Genomic DNA, 16,772 nt, shown 5'->3' on the forward strand with positions numbered 1-16,772 from the left:
TCGTCCCGTTCTCTCTCCTTCAGCCCTCCTCTTCTCCATGTAGAGACTGGATGTCGTCCCGTTCTCTCTCCTTCAGCCCTCCTCTTCTCCATGTAGAGACTGGATGTCGTCCCGTTCTCTCTCCTTCAGCCCTCCTCTTCTCCATGTAGAGACTGGATGTCGTCCCGTTCTCTCTCCTTCAGCCCTCCTCTTCTCCATGTAGAGACTGGATGTGGTCCCGTTCTCTCTCCTTCAGCCCTCCTCTTCTCCATGTAGAGACTGGATGTCGTCCCGTTCTCTCTCCTTCAGCCCTCCTCTTCTCCATGTAGAGACTGGATGTGGTCCCGTTCTCTCTCCTTCAGCCCTCCTCTTCTCCATGTAGAGACTGGATGTCGTCCCGTTCTCTCTCCTTCAGCCCTCCTCTTCTCCATGTAGAGACTGGATGTCGTCCCGTTCTCTCTCCTTCAGCCCTCCTCTTCTCCATGTAGAGACTGGATGTCGTCCCGTTCTCTCTCCTTCAGCCCTCCTCTTCTCCATGTAGAGACTGGATGTCGTCCCGTTCTCTCTCCTTCAGCCCTCCTCTTCTCCATGTAGAGACTGGATGTCGTCCCGTTCTCTCTCCTTCAGCCCTCCTCTTCTCCATGTAGAGACTGGATGTGGTCCCGTTCTCTCTCCTTCAGCCCTCCTCTTCTCCATGTAGAGACTGGATGTCGTCCCGTTCTCTCTCCTTCAGCCCTCCTCTTCTCCATGTAGAGACTGGATGTCGTCCCGTTCTCTCTCCTTCAGCCCTCCTCTTCTCCATGTAGAGACTGGATGTCGTCCCGTTCTCTCTCCTTCAGCCCTCCTTCCGGTGGTGCTCCCATGTTTTCATTCCTAACAACAACTCTACACGTTGCAATGGGAGTTTTCGACATATTCAGCTGCAGAGCTCTGAATCTGTTTTGAGAGATTAGAGCCTATGTGGTATGCGTCTTCACCATGGTTACCCATACAGGCCAGAGCCGATTTCAAGGTGCTCCTCCTGACCTTTAAAGCCCTAAACGGACTTGCTCCACCCTACATGTCCAGCCTAATAAAAGCATACATCCCCCCCACGACCTCTACGCTCCCAAGATGCTGGAAAACTCAGTCACACACCACAATAAAATAACGGTTGGGGGCAGAGCATTCACACATCGTGCCCCCTGTCTCTGGAATACTCTCCCACAAACAGTTAGAGATGCCAACTCACTAGACATTTTTTAATTTAGACTTAAAACCCATCTTTTTCCCCTACATTATGGTTCCCCCTAGTTTAACTGAAATCACTATATTCACCGTGCTTTGCCCTGTGGTTTTAAAACCCTACGCTATATTAATGGACATTTTGAACGCATTTGTACCTCTTTAACCATGTGTCCTATCGCATGGTACTTATGTCAGCCATGTGTACTGACACATCGTATTATGCTTGTTATTGTGTTATTGTGCTATTGTTTTTTTTTGCTGTGTATTGTTGTGAAGTGCACAGAGACCCCTTGGGGTGATGTTGCACTATAAATAAAAAATAAACTGAAAAAACCCACTATTCACATTTTTATTAAGTCACAGTATTAATACCTCATGTTATACACATTTGGTTTTCAAAATGGGTAAAAGTACAAAAGTATAGACATGAATATATACTTATACTACAAAAGTAATCATTATGCAGACGGTCCCATTTCACAAGATTTCAAATGTAGCCTAAATCTATAAAAGAATCCTTGCTAAAGTATACATAATAGGTAATAATAATCTAAAAACGAACTCAAGTTTTCTAATAATTTTGGTGGAGTAAAAGTACAGTTTGCCTTGTGAGATGTAGTGGAGTAGAAGTAAAATGATTGGAAATTGGAAGTATCCATCAAAGTAAAAATACCTAAAGATGTTAGTACAGCACTTGAGAACATACAGTTAGTTACTTTCCACCACTGGTGAAGAGAGATCTGGACATTGTTGTAGTTGTCCTTATCAGTGGATAACTCCAACCATGGCCACATTAAGTTGTCCATATCAGTGGATAACTCCAACCATGGCCACGTTAAGTTGTCCTTATCAGTGGATAACGCCAGCCATGGCCACGTCAAGTTGCTGCACTTTGTGGTGCACATTACTTACTTGGCTTTGTCAAAGTCACATTATTGTTGTATTTTAGTGCATTTGAATGTGCAGACTGACTTTAAAGGTCTAGCAAAAAAAGGTCCCTGGCAATTGATTTTAAATAAATTCAAATGTCCATGATTTATAATTATTCAGTAAAGAAATAGTAAAGAAATCAAACAAATAAAATATTAAATAAACCTAATAAACATCTTTTGTGCCACTGATTTCTCCTGATATTATAATTGAATACTATATAATTGTATTCTCTTTATATAATACTACCCTGCGTAAGAAGCCCTAAAGAGCGAGGTTGCGTGCACGCATCCGCCTGGGTGACGGCAGACTGCTGGGCGAGCACTGGTGCTTTGGCATGGGGGGTCAGATCAACATGGAATTAATTCTGTACTGGCCATATATGGAGTGTCTTGAGTGTACAGGGTTTGATGAGGACCCAGGTAGTGGCGCAGCTGCACTAATACGTTTGGGGCGTGCCCGTCTAGAGTTTGAATGGACATGTATCAGTCAAAAGGGAGACATCGTAGAGTAAGGATGGGTGGGGAAGGTTCAACATATGGAATGTCAGAACAGGTCTGTTCCATATATGGAGATCTAAGGGTTTGAGGTGTAGAGGATGTAGAGTTGCTGGCCGGCTCCATATATTCAGATCTAGGTGATGATCCAGCCTACTCCATGTATGGCTATCCAGGGGTTGATAAGGTCAGTGTTATGATCTTCATAAATATGGAGACGGCCATATATGGAGCGTGACTTTTCACAAGGCGTAGCGGACTGACGGCCATATATGGTGGCTTGACGGATGGAACGACGGACGGTTTTTCATAGTAATCTGCCGCAATAATTATATTTCCGTTTTATCTCAACTTTATTTATTGTGTTCAAATATGTGTTTAAAGCGTCTTAATGTTTTGTATATGGGCACTTTGAATCAATGAATCGCTTTGTTTCTTAAATGTTATACAAATAAACATGCCCTCCTTGCCTTGCATTCCTCTCCGAGTCTGCCCGGGTCCTTTTCCAAGCCTCAGGCATCTCCAAGTTTGACTACTGTAACTCCCTCTCTCCTTGCTGATCTGCCCGCCTCAAAACCCTTCAACTGATCCAGAATGCTGTCTTCAACCTCTCTAAAACAAGAAATGATCACATAGTGATATTTGTCAGATTAAAGAAGAGCTGTCTCCGTTCTGTTCTTCCCCCCCATAGTGTGATTATTATTTTAGTAACGTGTATGTTTGTGTGTCACAACCTTGCGCCTCGCGGCTCTCTCCGTTGTGTTCATTAGTCAGGTGGTTTCACCTGACAAAAAATGTAGGGATAATTTAATTTTCATGTCTCCCTCCCCCTTCTGAGTTCCCTTCAGTGAATCCTGGTTGCATCCCTCATGCAATTCAATACACTAGTGATGACTTACAAGGCAATCAATGACATGGCAAACCTTAACTTCAGGACATGATCCAACCCTACACCCCGGCCTTCCCACACTTTAGACCAACACAGTACGTCTGGCCCTTCCTCCCATACCATACCCTGGCCAACACTCCAGTGTCCTGGACAATTCTCCCTCCTGGCTCCCAAGCAGTTTTCAGTCTCGCTGCAGTCTGAAAACTCACCTCTTAGTACCAGTATATCAGGTGTTTTTTTAGACAGATTAACTGGAGTCCTAGTTACCTTTGATCACTTGGAGTTTTCTTTACTGGACGGTTTACACCTTTTTCTTTTACGTAATTCTTTCTTTCCCATGTCCGTATATACGTACCCTGCCGCTAGGGGACACTATATCCCAGGTCCGTATATACGTACCCTGCCGCTAGGGGACACTATATCCCAGGTCCGTATATACGTACCCTGCCGCTAGGGGACACTATATCCCATGTCCGTATATACGTACCCTGCCGCTAGGGGACACTATATCCCAGGTCCGTATATACGTACCCTGCCGCTAGGGGACACTATATCCCAGGTCCGTATATACGTACCCCGCCGCTAGGGGACACTATATCCCAGGTCCGTATATACGTACCCCGCCGCTAGGGGACACTATATCCCATGTCCGTATATACGTACCCTGCCTCTAGGCGACACTATATCCCATGTCCGTATATACGTACCCTGCCTCTAGGCGACACTATATCCCAGGTCCGTATATACGTACCCCGCCGCTAGGGGACACTATATCCCAGGTCCGTATATATACGGACCCCAATGTATACTCCGTCTATAATAATGGTTGAGTCCCACAGCAGCTTTTAACATTGTTCCGGTTGGTATGGCAACGCCCCACCACTCCAGCTAAGGGATTGAAAATATCACCATGTAAAGCAGTTTATTTTCATCGATTGATTTTCAGATATCAGTTATCAGATAACTGAAGCCCAACACACACCGGCTCCGTCCGACGCGGCGCCGCGTGGCGCCGCCTGGAAAATAGAACTGGTTCTATCGGTGCGCCAGGCGACGCGGCGGACGGAGCCGGTGTGCGATAGGTTCATTGAAAATAATGGAGGCGGCTGTTTTGACGCGCGGCGGTCGCAGACGGTGTGTGATGGGCTTAACTACTGGGGGGAACGGGGAAGACCTTATGATGGGAGAGTGCAATACTGCAATACTTGAACCTTGATATATTTGCACAGTGTGGGTAGGATAATTATTTATTTTGTACTATGAACTGTATTTTTTGTACTATGAACTGTGTGTGTATGTATGTATGTATGTATGTATGTATGTATGTATGTAATGTAAAACGCTGTCTCTTGGTGGCCAAGACAAATTTCTCCTCTGAGACAATAAAGGCGAATTGAATTGAAGGCCCCTCTTTATCCTGATTGGATGAAGGATAGGCCCTAGCTCTAGCCAAAAACGAAACCTACGCTTTTTTGACCCCAGAGGTGAACTGGGGACAGGGAGGAATCCTTATATGTTCAGCACACTCTATAGTAGGGAGGATTATCACAAAAAAAGAAAAAGAAAAGTGATATTTGAATTAAGTGAAATCACTGAAGATACATGCAATATGTAACTTGCCTCTTCTCCCCCGGATTTGAACCCAGTTTCCAGCGTAAGTGCTGACATTTTTACCGTTGATCCTGCCTGTTTGCTCGGGGGATAAATTGAATCTTGACAATTAGGTCAAACTTCGTATCAGATCCTGTCTAGGTGAGGCATGCATGACCTTTGACACGATCTAACAGTCTCATCAGTAGAGCAGGGAGACAAAATACAACCATCCCAATTGTTTAAGTTATATTGTATTAACATACTGAACTCTATCATACAGATTGGACAAAATTAAAATGTATTCACTAAAAAAAGTTATATAGTGGCGCTATATAGTTCCTGCCATTTACTCTGATATTGCACTTTATAAGTCACTATGAGAGTACCGGTATCTGCTAAATGTCAACATTGTAAATTAATGGCAACATTATCTATTTACAACACTTACATACTTCAACAAATTTGTTTTTATGGCACGATTAAACCTAATGAAACCTAAAACATATATATGTTTTATTCTACCTCACAAGACAAGGTATTTATGCTTATGATTTCATTCTGTGGTGACTGAGGAAGAGGTGGATGTAAAATGTAAGATGTAGAAAAAAAAGAATCACATGAATAACAATGAAATAAAGGCCATGTGTTATCAGATTCAACGTTATACACATCTGTAAAAGGCACAACCCAGTTAAATGTTATAGTCCAACAAGTCGAGTCCAGTTAGGTTAATGATGTTTGCATGTTCTTTGGATTTGTCCATCTCCTTGGTAATGTTTCCTCTTTTGTGGGGTATCATAAAAGTGAAAGCTAAAGGAATATAACTACTGTTTGTTTAGCCTTCTAATGATATGTAGTCCATTATCAGTATAATCTCAGGAATACGTACATTACTCAGTAACTAAATTAATTGTATTTAAACACGCACGCACAAACGTATGCACATCCGCACGCACACACACACACGCACACGCACGTGCGTGCGCATGCACATCGCATACCGTACACACACCTTGGGCTTACATAGACACATGAACATGCACACACACACACACGCACGTGCACGCACTCACACAAACAACCTCCTTGGGTTAAGCACATGTGGAACACTGGTGTCTAGATGGGGCATAGGTCAGATCCTGAGTGTAAACGAGGACATACAGGTATATCATGTTTCCCTCTGGCAGTGGGTACATCAGGCCCTCCCTATGAAGCTAGAAGGCCAAAACAGTAGCCGTGTCTTGGTCTGCGCAGTTCTCAATGTGGCTCCTTGCAGGCCCGGCACCACAGGGGTGCCAGTGGGGGCCTAGCTGGCACCCTCAGAAATGTCTATCCCCTAAGTTTATGTTTTATGTACATATTGTTTTACTATATAAAAATGATGTCTGCCCCCTCAGTCATTTCATCTCATCATGGAGCTGAGCCTGGCTCCTTGAGGAACAGACTGAAGGCTGCTTCACTTGGCTGAGCTGGGCGGTCGCGTATAACCCACTTCCCTGTAGACACATGAGAGATGATAGTAGATCGCACCCAGAAGTTTGCTCCATGCAGTACCGACTTCTGCAGTCACAACATCAGGGTACGCTTCTGCCAGGACCTCCAGTATCACGGCAGCCAGATACTGGATAAAGATGTATAAATGGAGGGAGGGGGAGAGAGAGAGAGACAGAGCGTTGAATGCTTAATGATGTAACAGCTTGGAACATGTCCCATGTTTTAGTAGAACTATATTGTTGTACCAAAACAATACTCCATTGTACAACAATGTAAATATCATGCCTAATAATATAATAAGTGTGTGTGTGTGTGTGTGTGTGTGTGTGTGTTAGTGCTGCACAATTAATTGAAAAAAGATCGAGATCTAGATTCAGACACCTACAGTATGCAATCTCATTTTGTGAAGAATCATGCAGCACTAGTTGGCTGTCCAATTCATTTTAGTTACTTATGTTTTTGTTTATGTTTTTAAAATAAATATTTTCATGGAAAAAATGAGAATCGTGTGAGAATCGTGATCTCATTCTTGTGGAGGAAAATCGAGATTCGCATTTGAGCAAGAATCGTCCAGCACTAGTGTGTGTGTGTATGTGCATGCGTGCGTGCGCTCGTGTGCTGCTTTCTACCTTGAAGTACACAGGGTCCACCTTGTGTCGGAGTGCGTGGGCCTTGCCCAACATCTTGAAAATTGAGAGCAGTTTCTCTGTGTCGCCGAGATTCTCCACCAGTGTGTTGAGGCTGGTCATCACCCTACGAGCATGCTTCCTGAGCTGGTCATTCTGCTTCATCTCTTCAATGTCCTCTATGTGTTTAAATTTACTGAAGTACTGCTTGGAAGAGGGAAAGTTCTGGAAGAGCCTGCAGGCAGAGGACGACAAGTGGGAGAAGTGAATACATGAAGCCTCAATGCTCCACCAGCTGACCTCCACTATACAGATGCAGGTGCACTTCTTAAGGGCCTTGCAAACGGGGAGCGATAAAACGCGCCTATAGTTCATTTTTAATGAGACCTGCGTTTTTGCTCGGAGAAGTCGCGGCGCGACCACTCCTACAACCAGCAATGTCCGTGTTCACCTATGTATGTATGTATGTATGTATGTGTGTGTTCATGTATGTGTTCACGAGCACCAGTATGTACCAGTAGGGGGCGCCAGAAACAGAGAGAGACAGTGCACTGTTGCCTGCTAATGAGAGAGAGAGAGAGAGGAGGAGGGGGGGGGGGGGGGGGGGAGTTGCACCACTCGGTTCACACGGGTGTGATTTTTTTTTTACGCTTGCGTTGTTGTACCCCTCTTCAACAGACCTGGAGGAGACCTGTGTTGATCCAGGCAACAACGCCTGCGTTCCTCGCTTCACTTTTGCAAGGTCCTATGCTGATGAGATATCGTAAGTAAACATAGGCATTGACATGAGAATGCTGCATTTCTTCCCCTTGTGTAGTGTGTGTGCGTGTGTGCCTTGAAATATCACACTGATAAGCAACAGCATGCGCATGCATACCGGCAGCACAAGAACCCTGACTCTCATAAGATGCAATGGAAAAGTTCTCACTGCACTCACGTGTAAAAAATGCACCATCAAACTTTCAGATGCTGTTTTTCTCCCAGTGTGGAGGAAGAATGATTAGGATTTCTATTTTGATCTATCGCCCTTGAAATATATAATCATTGGTTTCTGTTGTGTTTGAACAATAATAGCAATTCAAAGCAATTGGCCTCAAAACCACACCTCCAGCCGCTGTCATAAGAGCGGGAGGTGCGCTCATGACCACGGCAGCAGAGCCTGTTTGTGCACGGCTGCACGCGCACCTGCAGCCCATCAAGTATAATTTATGCTTCGTCCCGTGATAGTGTTGCGCACGCAGACCTCTACGCTCACAACAGTCGCATCCACGATGCGATGTGAGCTTGTATATCAGCTGTTCTCTGAATGCAATACTGTTGCGCAATGAAGTATAAATGTCTCCTAGGGTGCACCTCACTAGCCAACACACAAGAGGAGGTTGAATGAACTGAAACCAGCACTCCCCAAAACAGCAGATTTGGAGATCTGTTGGGAATTAATTACATAAAACAGTCACCCGTGCGCCCAGTCCCAATGTTTGTAAACAAATAATTGGTCTAGTATTGATCCATCTTAACCATATTAACCACTCCCCCCTGAAAACATTTAATTATCCATCAGCCTCCACTGCAAATCAGATTAATTCTCAAAATTGTGACACTGTTTGAAATAAACAAATCAAACAAGAACTATTTAACTAGCTCACCACAGCTAATATTACAAATGGTTTCTCCAAATTCAACACAAAATGCCACTTTTTTAATGGCCTTTTGCAGTAACCATCTTCAAATTCCATGAGAGATTTTCAATGGTGTCCAAGGAGACTGTGACAGCCACTCTAGCATCTTCCCCTGGAACCAATGTTTTACTAATTTCAGGTGTAACATTAATATTTTTCCGTACCATGGTGTTGCAGTGAAAATGTCATGACATATCATGCACACTATGTTGAAAATGGTACAACCATGACTATTTAACTTGTGCATGTAAATAAGTTAAAACTATGATAATCATTTGAATCATTTGCAGTAGAGCAGCAAAGCAAATCAATGTTAACTGCAGTGCTAAAATTTTGTTTTATACTAATTCTTCAGATCATTTCTAATAAACAACAATCAAAGAGATATATTGCCAAAGGTTTTCATGATTTACTTTGCAAAAATCATTAAACATTAAAGTAGCCATTGCAGATTTATGCCACTGCAATACATTTCAAGTTCAACATGAGATAAAATCTTCTCCAACAGCCAGAAATGTGACAAACTAGAAAGACGTGCTCCGCATAGTGCATGCCTCGGCCAGGCTGGGTGGGGTTGGAGCTGCCAAGAACCATGAAAGTGTGTGAGGAAACTGCGTTTCTACAACTTAACTTATGGTAGAACCATATACAGTAGTGTCCCTACCTTCATAGTGTCACGCATGCATGCACGCACGCACGCGCGATTTTAGTATATAGAGATACTGTCATTGGGCCCACACCTGGTGCATGCAACTGCATGCACAAACACACTTACGGGGGGTATGGGCAGGGGTAGGACACATGCGGCTAAACAAAACATTCCAAAAGCCACACCGATTTCAGAAGAGCTAGATTTCCAACCATTTTGCCACAACCCACGGCTTACACAGCCTATAGCCCCTGGCTAACTAACCCCGTCTGGTGGATCCCTCTGAGAAGTGCTCATTTGCAATTTAGTTTTGATTGTGTACAGGGTTGGTTTGAACTGGCAATGTGTGGCAATGTGTTGATCTCTGAGCGCAACAGCTTTTATTATGTTGGCTTCTAGATACAATATGGAATGGAACACTATAAAACAAACTCTTGTGTAACTATTTCACTGACTGGTTCCTTCACTATCACTTCACTGGAGGTGGAAGTGTGTCTGCTACACCCCATGTGGTTGAGCGGAGGAGTCCCTCAGGGCTCTATGGTAGTGTGTTTTCAGTTTGCTGGGGGTTAAGTGGTTAAAGTGCCCCTGGCAATGTCATAACAACACATTATGTTTAGTCGGCCTTCTATGACATCAACAGATGCCTGACTCTTATTGAAGAAGCTGCGAATGGCACTTATATTTAATATACTGTAGATATATTACTGTTATTAGGAATTATGTATTTGTTCCCTAAGCTGTTCATATTATTGACATTGCTTTTTTCATCCCGGTTTACAGTGTGCTTTTTCTAGGAACAATAACAAGAAGATGTCCTTGTTTAACCCTCAGATTATATGTACAGTTGTACAGATGTAAAGAATGAACAGAATGAACATAGAGGAATCCTAATAGTCAGCAGAGAGTGCAAACAGAGACAGAGCCAATGCAATGAGCTGCTTTTTATCTACTCCAGATGTCTTGTTTCTGTCTCACCAGTAGAAAAACTTGCATGAAATAAGTCAATATGTTTACATTAGCCCTAGAGCACATGGCCTGAGTCATCTCTTTAAGGTGAAGATTGCCTCCTGTTAAAGCTTCATCTGTCAGTTTACGTCAGAAAAGAGTGTGGAACAAGGTGGTCTTCTCCTCTTAACTTTGGTGGCGGGTGGTCTGTGCATGGAGGGTGTGGGGCAGCAAGTGTTTTTTTTTATATTCCTGTGTGTTCTGTGAAATTCTTTGTGGTTTTGGTCCGAGAGTGATGTTACTCAGAGGCATAAAAAACAGAGAAATTGGTGGGGCTGATAAGATGTGCATTCTTTCATGTGTGCACAGCTGCTGACACCAGATTGTCGCTGTCTGTCGCTGTCTGGCAGAAACCTTGTATCTCCATTTTTTTATAAATCAATGGCCCATTTAGTGTCACACAAAAGTAGCGAAAAGTCGCCGGGTTGCAACGTGTTGTTGCTTGTTGTTTCTGAAGCATTTTGGAATTGAAAGTCGTTAAGTGTGTCTGTGGGTTTTATAAATATTTAACCATTGAAAAGTTTTAACAAGAGAGGAAAGTCATGGTTTCATGCAAGGTAGGTTTTGTCCTCCAGTGTATAAATGCAAGCAGCAAGTTTCATGGCAATCTAACTTCCAATTGTGTGTAATTGGAAGTTTTGGCATAATGATGGCACTAGAGGAAATTATATTGGGTCACCAAAATCAGTACAGGTCACTGGGGGAGTATGAAGGTGCACAGCAAATTCCAGTCAGTATTTTTTAGATGAATTCTGGCGTTAGAGGAAAGGCAATGGGATCACCAAATCAGTAGGGGAAAATAACAGTTATCTGTCCAGTAGTTTCAGATATGTTGTTTGAGACCAGTGCTGAGGAAAACCGACATGAGTATCCTCGGAGCCCCGCTGCTAGTGCTGCAAAAAACATGGGAAAATCAATGATGACCACGTTACAGAACATTTTCTGAATAAGTTGGGACACCTCAAAAAGGTCCTAAAATCCAAAAAGATACGAGGAAAACTGAACGTATTGGTCATGCTATCAAGATAAGAATGCAATGCCGGATTCCAATATTCACAGCTAAGCACTGAGGAACTGTGTTGTTTAATCTCTCTCCTTTCATACAGTAATTGCATTTGTGGTTGCATATAAATAGCCTCATTAGTATTTTACATATTCATTGGGCTCTTAATCCTCCCATTTCTGTTCTTTGAGACTGGCTCAAGAGCACAGTTCACAGAAAGTTGCACAAGACGCTTCTGTGGTTGCAGCGTTGGTTGATATGATATGATGAGGCTTTGATTATTGTAATGATTCTGCCTATTCATTGACCTCAATTATCTGCAGCATGGAAAGAATGTGAATGCACAGAAGTCAGTACAAAGGAAATTAATGCAGACACATTTAGTTATAACATTCTGTACTGCATCTACGTTTCATTGTGCGGTCACAGGAACCTGAATAGGCGGTGTAAATCTAGTCTCACAATCTGTTATCACAGTCATACATTTTTAATGTAAAGAGTGCAAGTTATTTTCTATTGTTAACCTTGATCTCAACATTCACCCCCTCAATCATAAAAGAGCACCTGAACAAATTGACTGGATTGTGGGGTCATGTGCTGTATCATGCTGTACACGTCAGTCACACTCCAAAGACCTTGCATACCAAAAACGCCCTACAAGTAGCTACTGATTCAGATAACTGACTTTTGCCAGTCTGCCAAGTTGCTTCTTGGTTTTCCAGGAGTGTTCAAATGTCCAAATCATTCACTGAAGAGTTGTGCATAATCATCATCATCATACTATAATTCACTCAATGTCTGAGTGTCTGAAACACTGTCGTAGCTCATCACTGCCTGCACCAATCGCTCTGACTTTTCACACAAGCATTGACCACAATTTTACAAGTCTTAACAAAGCCCTTTTTTCACTTTAACAAATTATTGATTCATAATTCATTTATTAGTGCATTAAATTTACCCATCCACTTACATGGGAAAATGCGCAAACTCATATCAAGTATTTTTCTCTCAGAAACTACAGTCACAACACTTGGAGGGGAGGTTCATAATAATTATTAAACTTAATGTAATAAATAATTACATCAGTCGGCTTCATGGTGGCGCTATAACAGCTCACTTTACATTTCGCCTTATAACTCTTGAACCATAGGTCGTAAAATCTAAATTTCACTTTCCCTGGATTCCTTGGATCATGATGCATCTCCCCATATAGGCCACGCCCATTTGCGTCAGGATATATTTTCAGCCATTTTGACTTTTCTTCAAAACAAACGTTTTGCTCTTCCACCTACAGCTTTTGTGCAGATCTCACTAAAACGGTACACATGATCTCTGGACCTATCCGTTTAAAACACCACAGGCATAATTTCCATAGTCTGTATCGTTCGGCTGTAATCTGCGTCCAAAGTTAGTGGGAGGGGCCTGTTTTACAAAGAATGACACAAATCCCCCAACGGAATGTCCAATCTACCCCAAATTTCATTCACATGTCGAGGTTGGTTTAATCAACGGAGAGACTAAAGCAATTCCCTTTTCATCCATAGGGGCGCGGCAAATGCGGAATTTCTAAACGTTAAACATTAAAAACATGCTTTTTGGGGGTTAAATCCCCTCCAAATTATTTATACATGTCACATGTCTTCAATCAAAACTGGCCATTCATTATCAATGGCATTTAATGTTTGTGTTGGGACAAACACTTGAAACTGGCCATTCATTATCAATGGCATTTAATGTTTGTGTTGGGAAATGACGTAAAACTGGCCATTCATTATCAATGGCATTTAATGTTTGTGTTGTTAGGACAATGTTTGTGTTTACACGCAGACGCAGGACATAGGAGGGGAGAGCGCCCCTAAAAAGCTGTCCCTATGGGCTCTCAGTCTTTGGTCCAGTAAACCTGAAGAGAGGGGAGGTTTGGTTTGAGGTTTCACCAGTATGGAGATATCTCTCTCTGGTGTCATCTAGTCCTCTAGGTATGCGAAACATGACCTCCCATTTAAGGGAGAGACCCCTTTTAGTGCCAAATATGCCTGAAAAGAGTAAGATGGATTAAATTGTTTGGCATTTGCTTCTTGGGTGGAAAGGAGGAGCAGTGAGAATTACACGAGTGATAAATAAGAATGATGCTGCTGTTGCTGCATTCCTTTGGCTAGAGTGAGAACATATAATTTCATGGGATCAAGAAAGCATCATCTGCATCAGTAGTTGGATACTGACAGAGGTTGTGGACCTTGGGCTGGACTTTCAAAGACAAAATACATTTGTGATGATGATCTCTATTGAGGCATCAAAGCCCTGGGCTCAAGACTCAGCCAATGCTCTGAAGTCTGAACAGGGACAAAAAACAAAATAAATAAAAATAAATAAATGCAACTAAAACTGCATTTAATCTACAAATACAGACTTGTTGCTTATAATGTTAGCTACTTTCACACATGTACATAGAGAAGTAATTAAAGTGATAGCCGTAAGACTTCTGCAAGTGGTAGATTCATAAGACATTAATATCATGTTGTCATAGTGAGAATATGAGGATTTGTTATGTAACAACAAAACAAAAGAAAAACAGCTTGCAGAAACTGCAATTATAGGATGATTTAAGTTGCAGAGTTAAACATAATGAGGGAACCCGACCGTTTTTTTGTTTTTGTTTTGTTTTTTGCTCACATGCTGGTATAGTGGTGGCAGCTGTTGCTGATGGGAATCCAATATCCTGCGGATATGAATGAGTAGACATGACTAGTGACAGTGACTACCATGAAAAGGTGAGGTGATAAAACATGAAAGGGATCCAATAAAACATTCTCCCCGTTAAGAGCGTGCACTATATGTATTCGTGTGTCGCCTGCATGTGAACCATTGTATTTTCCTGGAGGTTAAAGAAAGGTGAGTAAACAAATTGCGCTGCTCGGTCTATACTCCAGCTGTGCTGCTGTCAAAATATTCCCTAGAGACGAAAGGAAAGAAATAGCCTACCTGATAAGTACGGCCACGCCGACATTATCGGCATTTTTGTAGACCTCGGTCCAGGTGAGATTGATGATCTGGAACTCTTTGTCGGTCAGTGCGTCGGGGGGATCCGGGACCTCAATTGCCCCGTCTACCTGCATGCTCTCCATCCAGCAACGCTTTACGTGCAGAGTTCAGCACGTGCTGAAAAGCCACGGGTGATAACAGTGGCCCCCACCACCACCACCCACGCCTCTCCTTGCCGCACACCCAACCCCAGGCACTGTGTATAGTCTATACCCTTGTTAGCAGCACTATTACGTCTCTTGCTTCATTGTTTAGAATAAAAAATACCTTTGTGGGTTTGTGCATGTCCTCTGTTCCAGTGTGACCCAAAGCTCTCCACCACTGATCGAGGTATGAGGGTGAAGAGAAAAGACAAACACACGAGAAAGGCTCACAGTGACTGAGGAGGAGTCTCTGAACTAACAATCCTCACCCCCTCTCCTTATCTTCAGTCTCCACCCACTCTGTTATCATGTAATTAGCCATGCCCGATGACATGATAATAACGCCAATCTGGAATGTGGTAGTATATGCCTATGCTGTGAGCTTGGGAGACTGTTTAATTCATATTCACCTGTTCCAGATGTGACAGGAGATAATCATAGTAATTAATGTGTCACACTGAATTCACACTGGCAATGAATGTACAAACAAAGTTAAAGTTCACTGCAGGTACCATCAGAAGTGTCCAAAGTATAGGTTATTTTTTTGTCAGCTTGATTTGATTTATTTAGGACAAAATATAAAAACAATAGCTACAAAAAAACAGCACCGAATATAAAAAAGAAGAAGTGCCAGAGGAGGCAAGAAGCCCAAAGGTCTTATAGGCCTACGAGGCTTCTATATATAACAACATTAAAAACATTTATAGAACACAATTTGTAAATAAGAAAATATGAATATATAGATTTACAAATAACAGGATTGCAGTATAAACAAAATCTTCAAACTAAAGTGAATTAGCATACCTGATTATACCTGATTATCCATGACAAGATAACAACATATAGTAGTTGACTTATCTTCTAGTTCCACATACCACATCATTGATATGCTTGTTTTCATTCTGCTCTATTCTGTTTTTCTTCTTTGCATTTCAAGAATGAACAAAAAGAAGCAAATTCCAGCACTTTCCCGACATTTTCCTGCTTTTTGTTGGCAGGATGGCATGTGTTACTGTAAATAGCCTATACCGCAAACATCCCCATTATTCCTTATCAGATTTACAGCCCTCTTTCCTGAGTGTACCATGTGTATCAAATTAGTGATATAACATGAAAATACAGTAGGCCTACATTCTTGGACATGGTAGTCATATTTCTGGGTGAGAATCTTAATGACATAGGCCTGATTGACACACATTTAAGGCGGTAAATGATGCAAGAGTGCAATTCCTCATTGGCCATGTTTTGATCAAGCGCTTGTGCATCGACTTTATCTTTATTATCAAGCGTATCACTTATCAGTATATAGAAGGATTGTAGATAAAATGGAGACTTGGTCAATGATTCTCAATCTACACTGGGTGGGTCTATAGACAGCTTTTGAGGCTGCCCTGTGCACCGCGGTATTAACCCATACAGATTTCAGTTCATGGAGTGCATTCCACATATCAAGTCACCAATCACATCTAGAAACATTACAAAAACAGAATTGAACAATCAACAAGCTTAGTTTTTATTTAAAAAAAACCTAAGAGTGACATCTAGTGGATAGTAGCCAGAATAGCAACATTGAAAGGGAACAGAACAATAAAAGGTAATGTTTTGAACTTGCCAATTCCAAATATTGGCCAGAAAGTTCATATCAAAAAAATTATAATTAGGGCACAGCTCCAAATGCAGAGAAGATTTTGAGACAAACCATCATCCTCCACAACTTCCTCAGATGCTTTTGGCCCAGTTAGTGTTGGGAGCAATTTGGCATGGGTGAAGAGATTGTCAGTGAGAGGCACCGTCATGAAGTTCAACTCACCAGCCCATGCCACAGTGGCAGAACTATGTTGGATTCTCTTCTGTCACCTACCCAAGTACCCATTAGCCTCATTTCATTTCTCTTTTCTATTTCATTCATTGTTCTTCTCCTCTGAGCTTGGGAGTTCTAAGTGGACCAGGCAGAGGATGACGGCTGACTTTCGGGGAGCATTCAATGACATGGGAAGGCGGTCAATAGAAGAGCAG

The 16,772-nt window shown here is 42.4% G+C and overlaps 1 protein-coding gene across 1 annotated transcript; it reads right to left on the reverse strand.

The window, feature by feature from the left end:
* Window positions 1-4,692: 4,692 nt before the first annotated feature.
* cygb1 (cytoglobin 1) lies at window positions 4,693-14,925 on the reverse strand. Its single transcript, XM_083779726.1, has 3 exons — window positions 14,554-14,925; window positions 7,239-7,470; window positions 4,693-6,736 (listed from the first exon to the last, which is right to left on the reverse strand). Exons 1-3 carry the CDS (start codon window positions 14,694-14,696, stop codon window positions 6,572-6,574), a joined length of 540 nt encoding a protein of 179 aa, XP_083635852.1. The 5' UTR covers window positions 14,697-14,925; the 3' UTR covers window positions 4,693-6,571.
* Between the last annotated feature and the right edge of the window lie 1,847 nt (window positions 14,926-16,772).

Source organism: Protomyctophum parallelum (assembly GCF_964188405.1).
Source record: "Protomyctophum parallelum genome assembly, chromosome: 13".
Taxonomy (NCBI): domain Eukaryota; kingdom Metazoa; phylum Chordata; class Actinopteri; order Myctophiformes; family Myctophidae; genus Protomyctophum; species Protomyctophum parallelum.

What these genes read in the sequence shown, in the direction of transcription:
- cygb1 (XM_083779726.1), bottom strand. Translation starts at nt 14,696, where the DNA reads ATGGAGAGCATGCAGGTAGACGGGGCAATTGAGGTCCCGGATCCCCCC. An exon ending in GGCGTGGCCGTACTTATCAG is followed by an intron (nt 7,471 to 14,553) that starts GTAGGCTATTTC and finishes CTCTGCCTGCAG; the next exon opens with GCTCTTCCAGAACTTTCCCT. An exon ending in TGGACCCTGTGTACTTCAAG is followed by an intron (nt 6,737 to 7,238) that starts GTAGAAAGCAGC and finishes ATCTTTATCCAG; the next exon opens with TATCTGGCTGCCGTGATACT.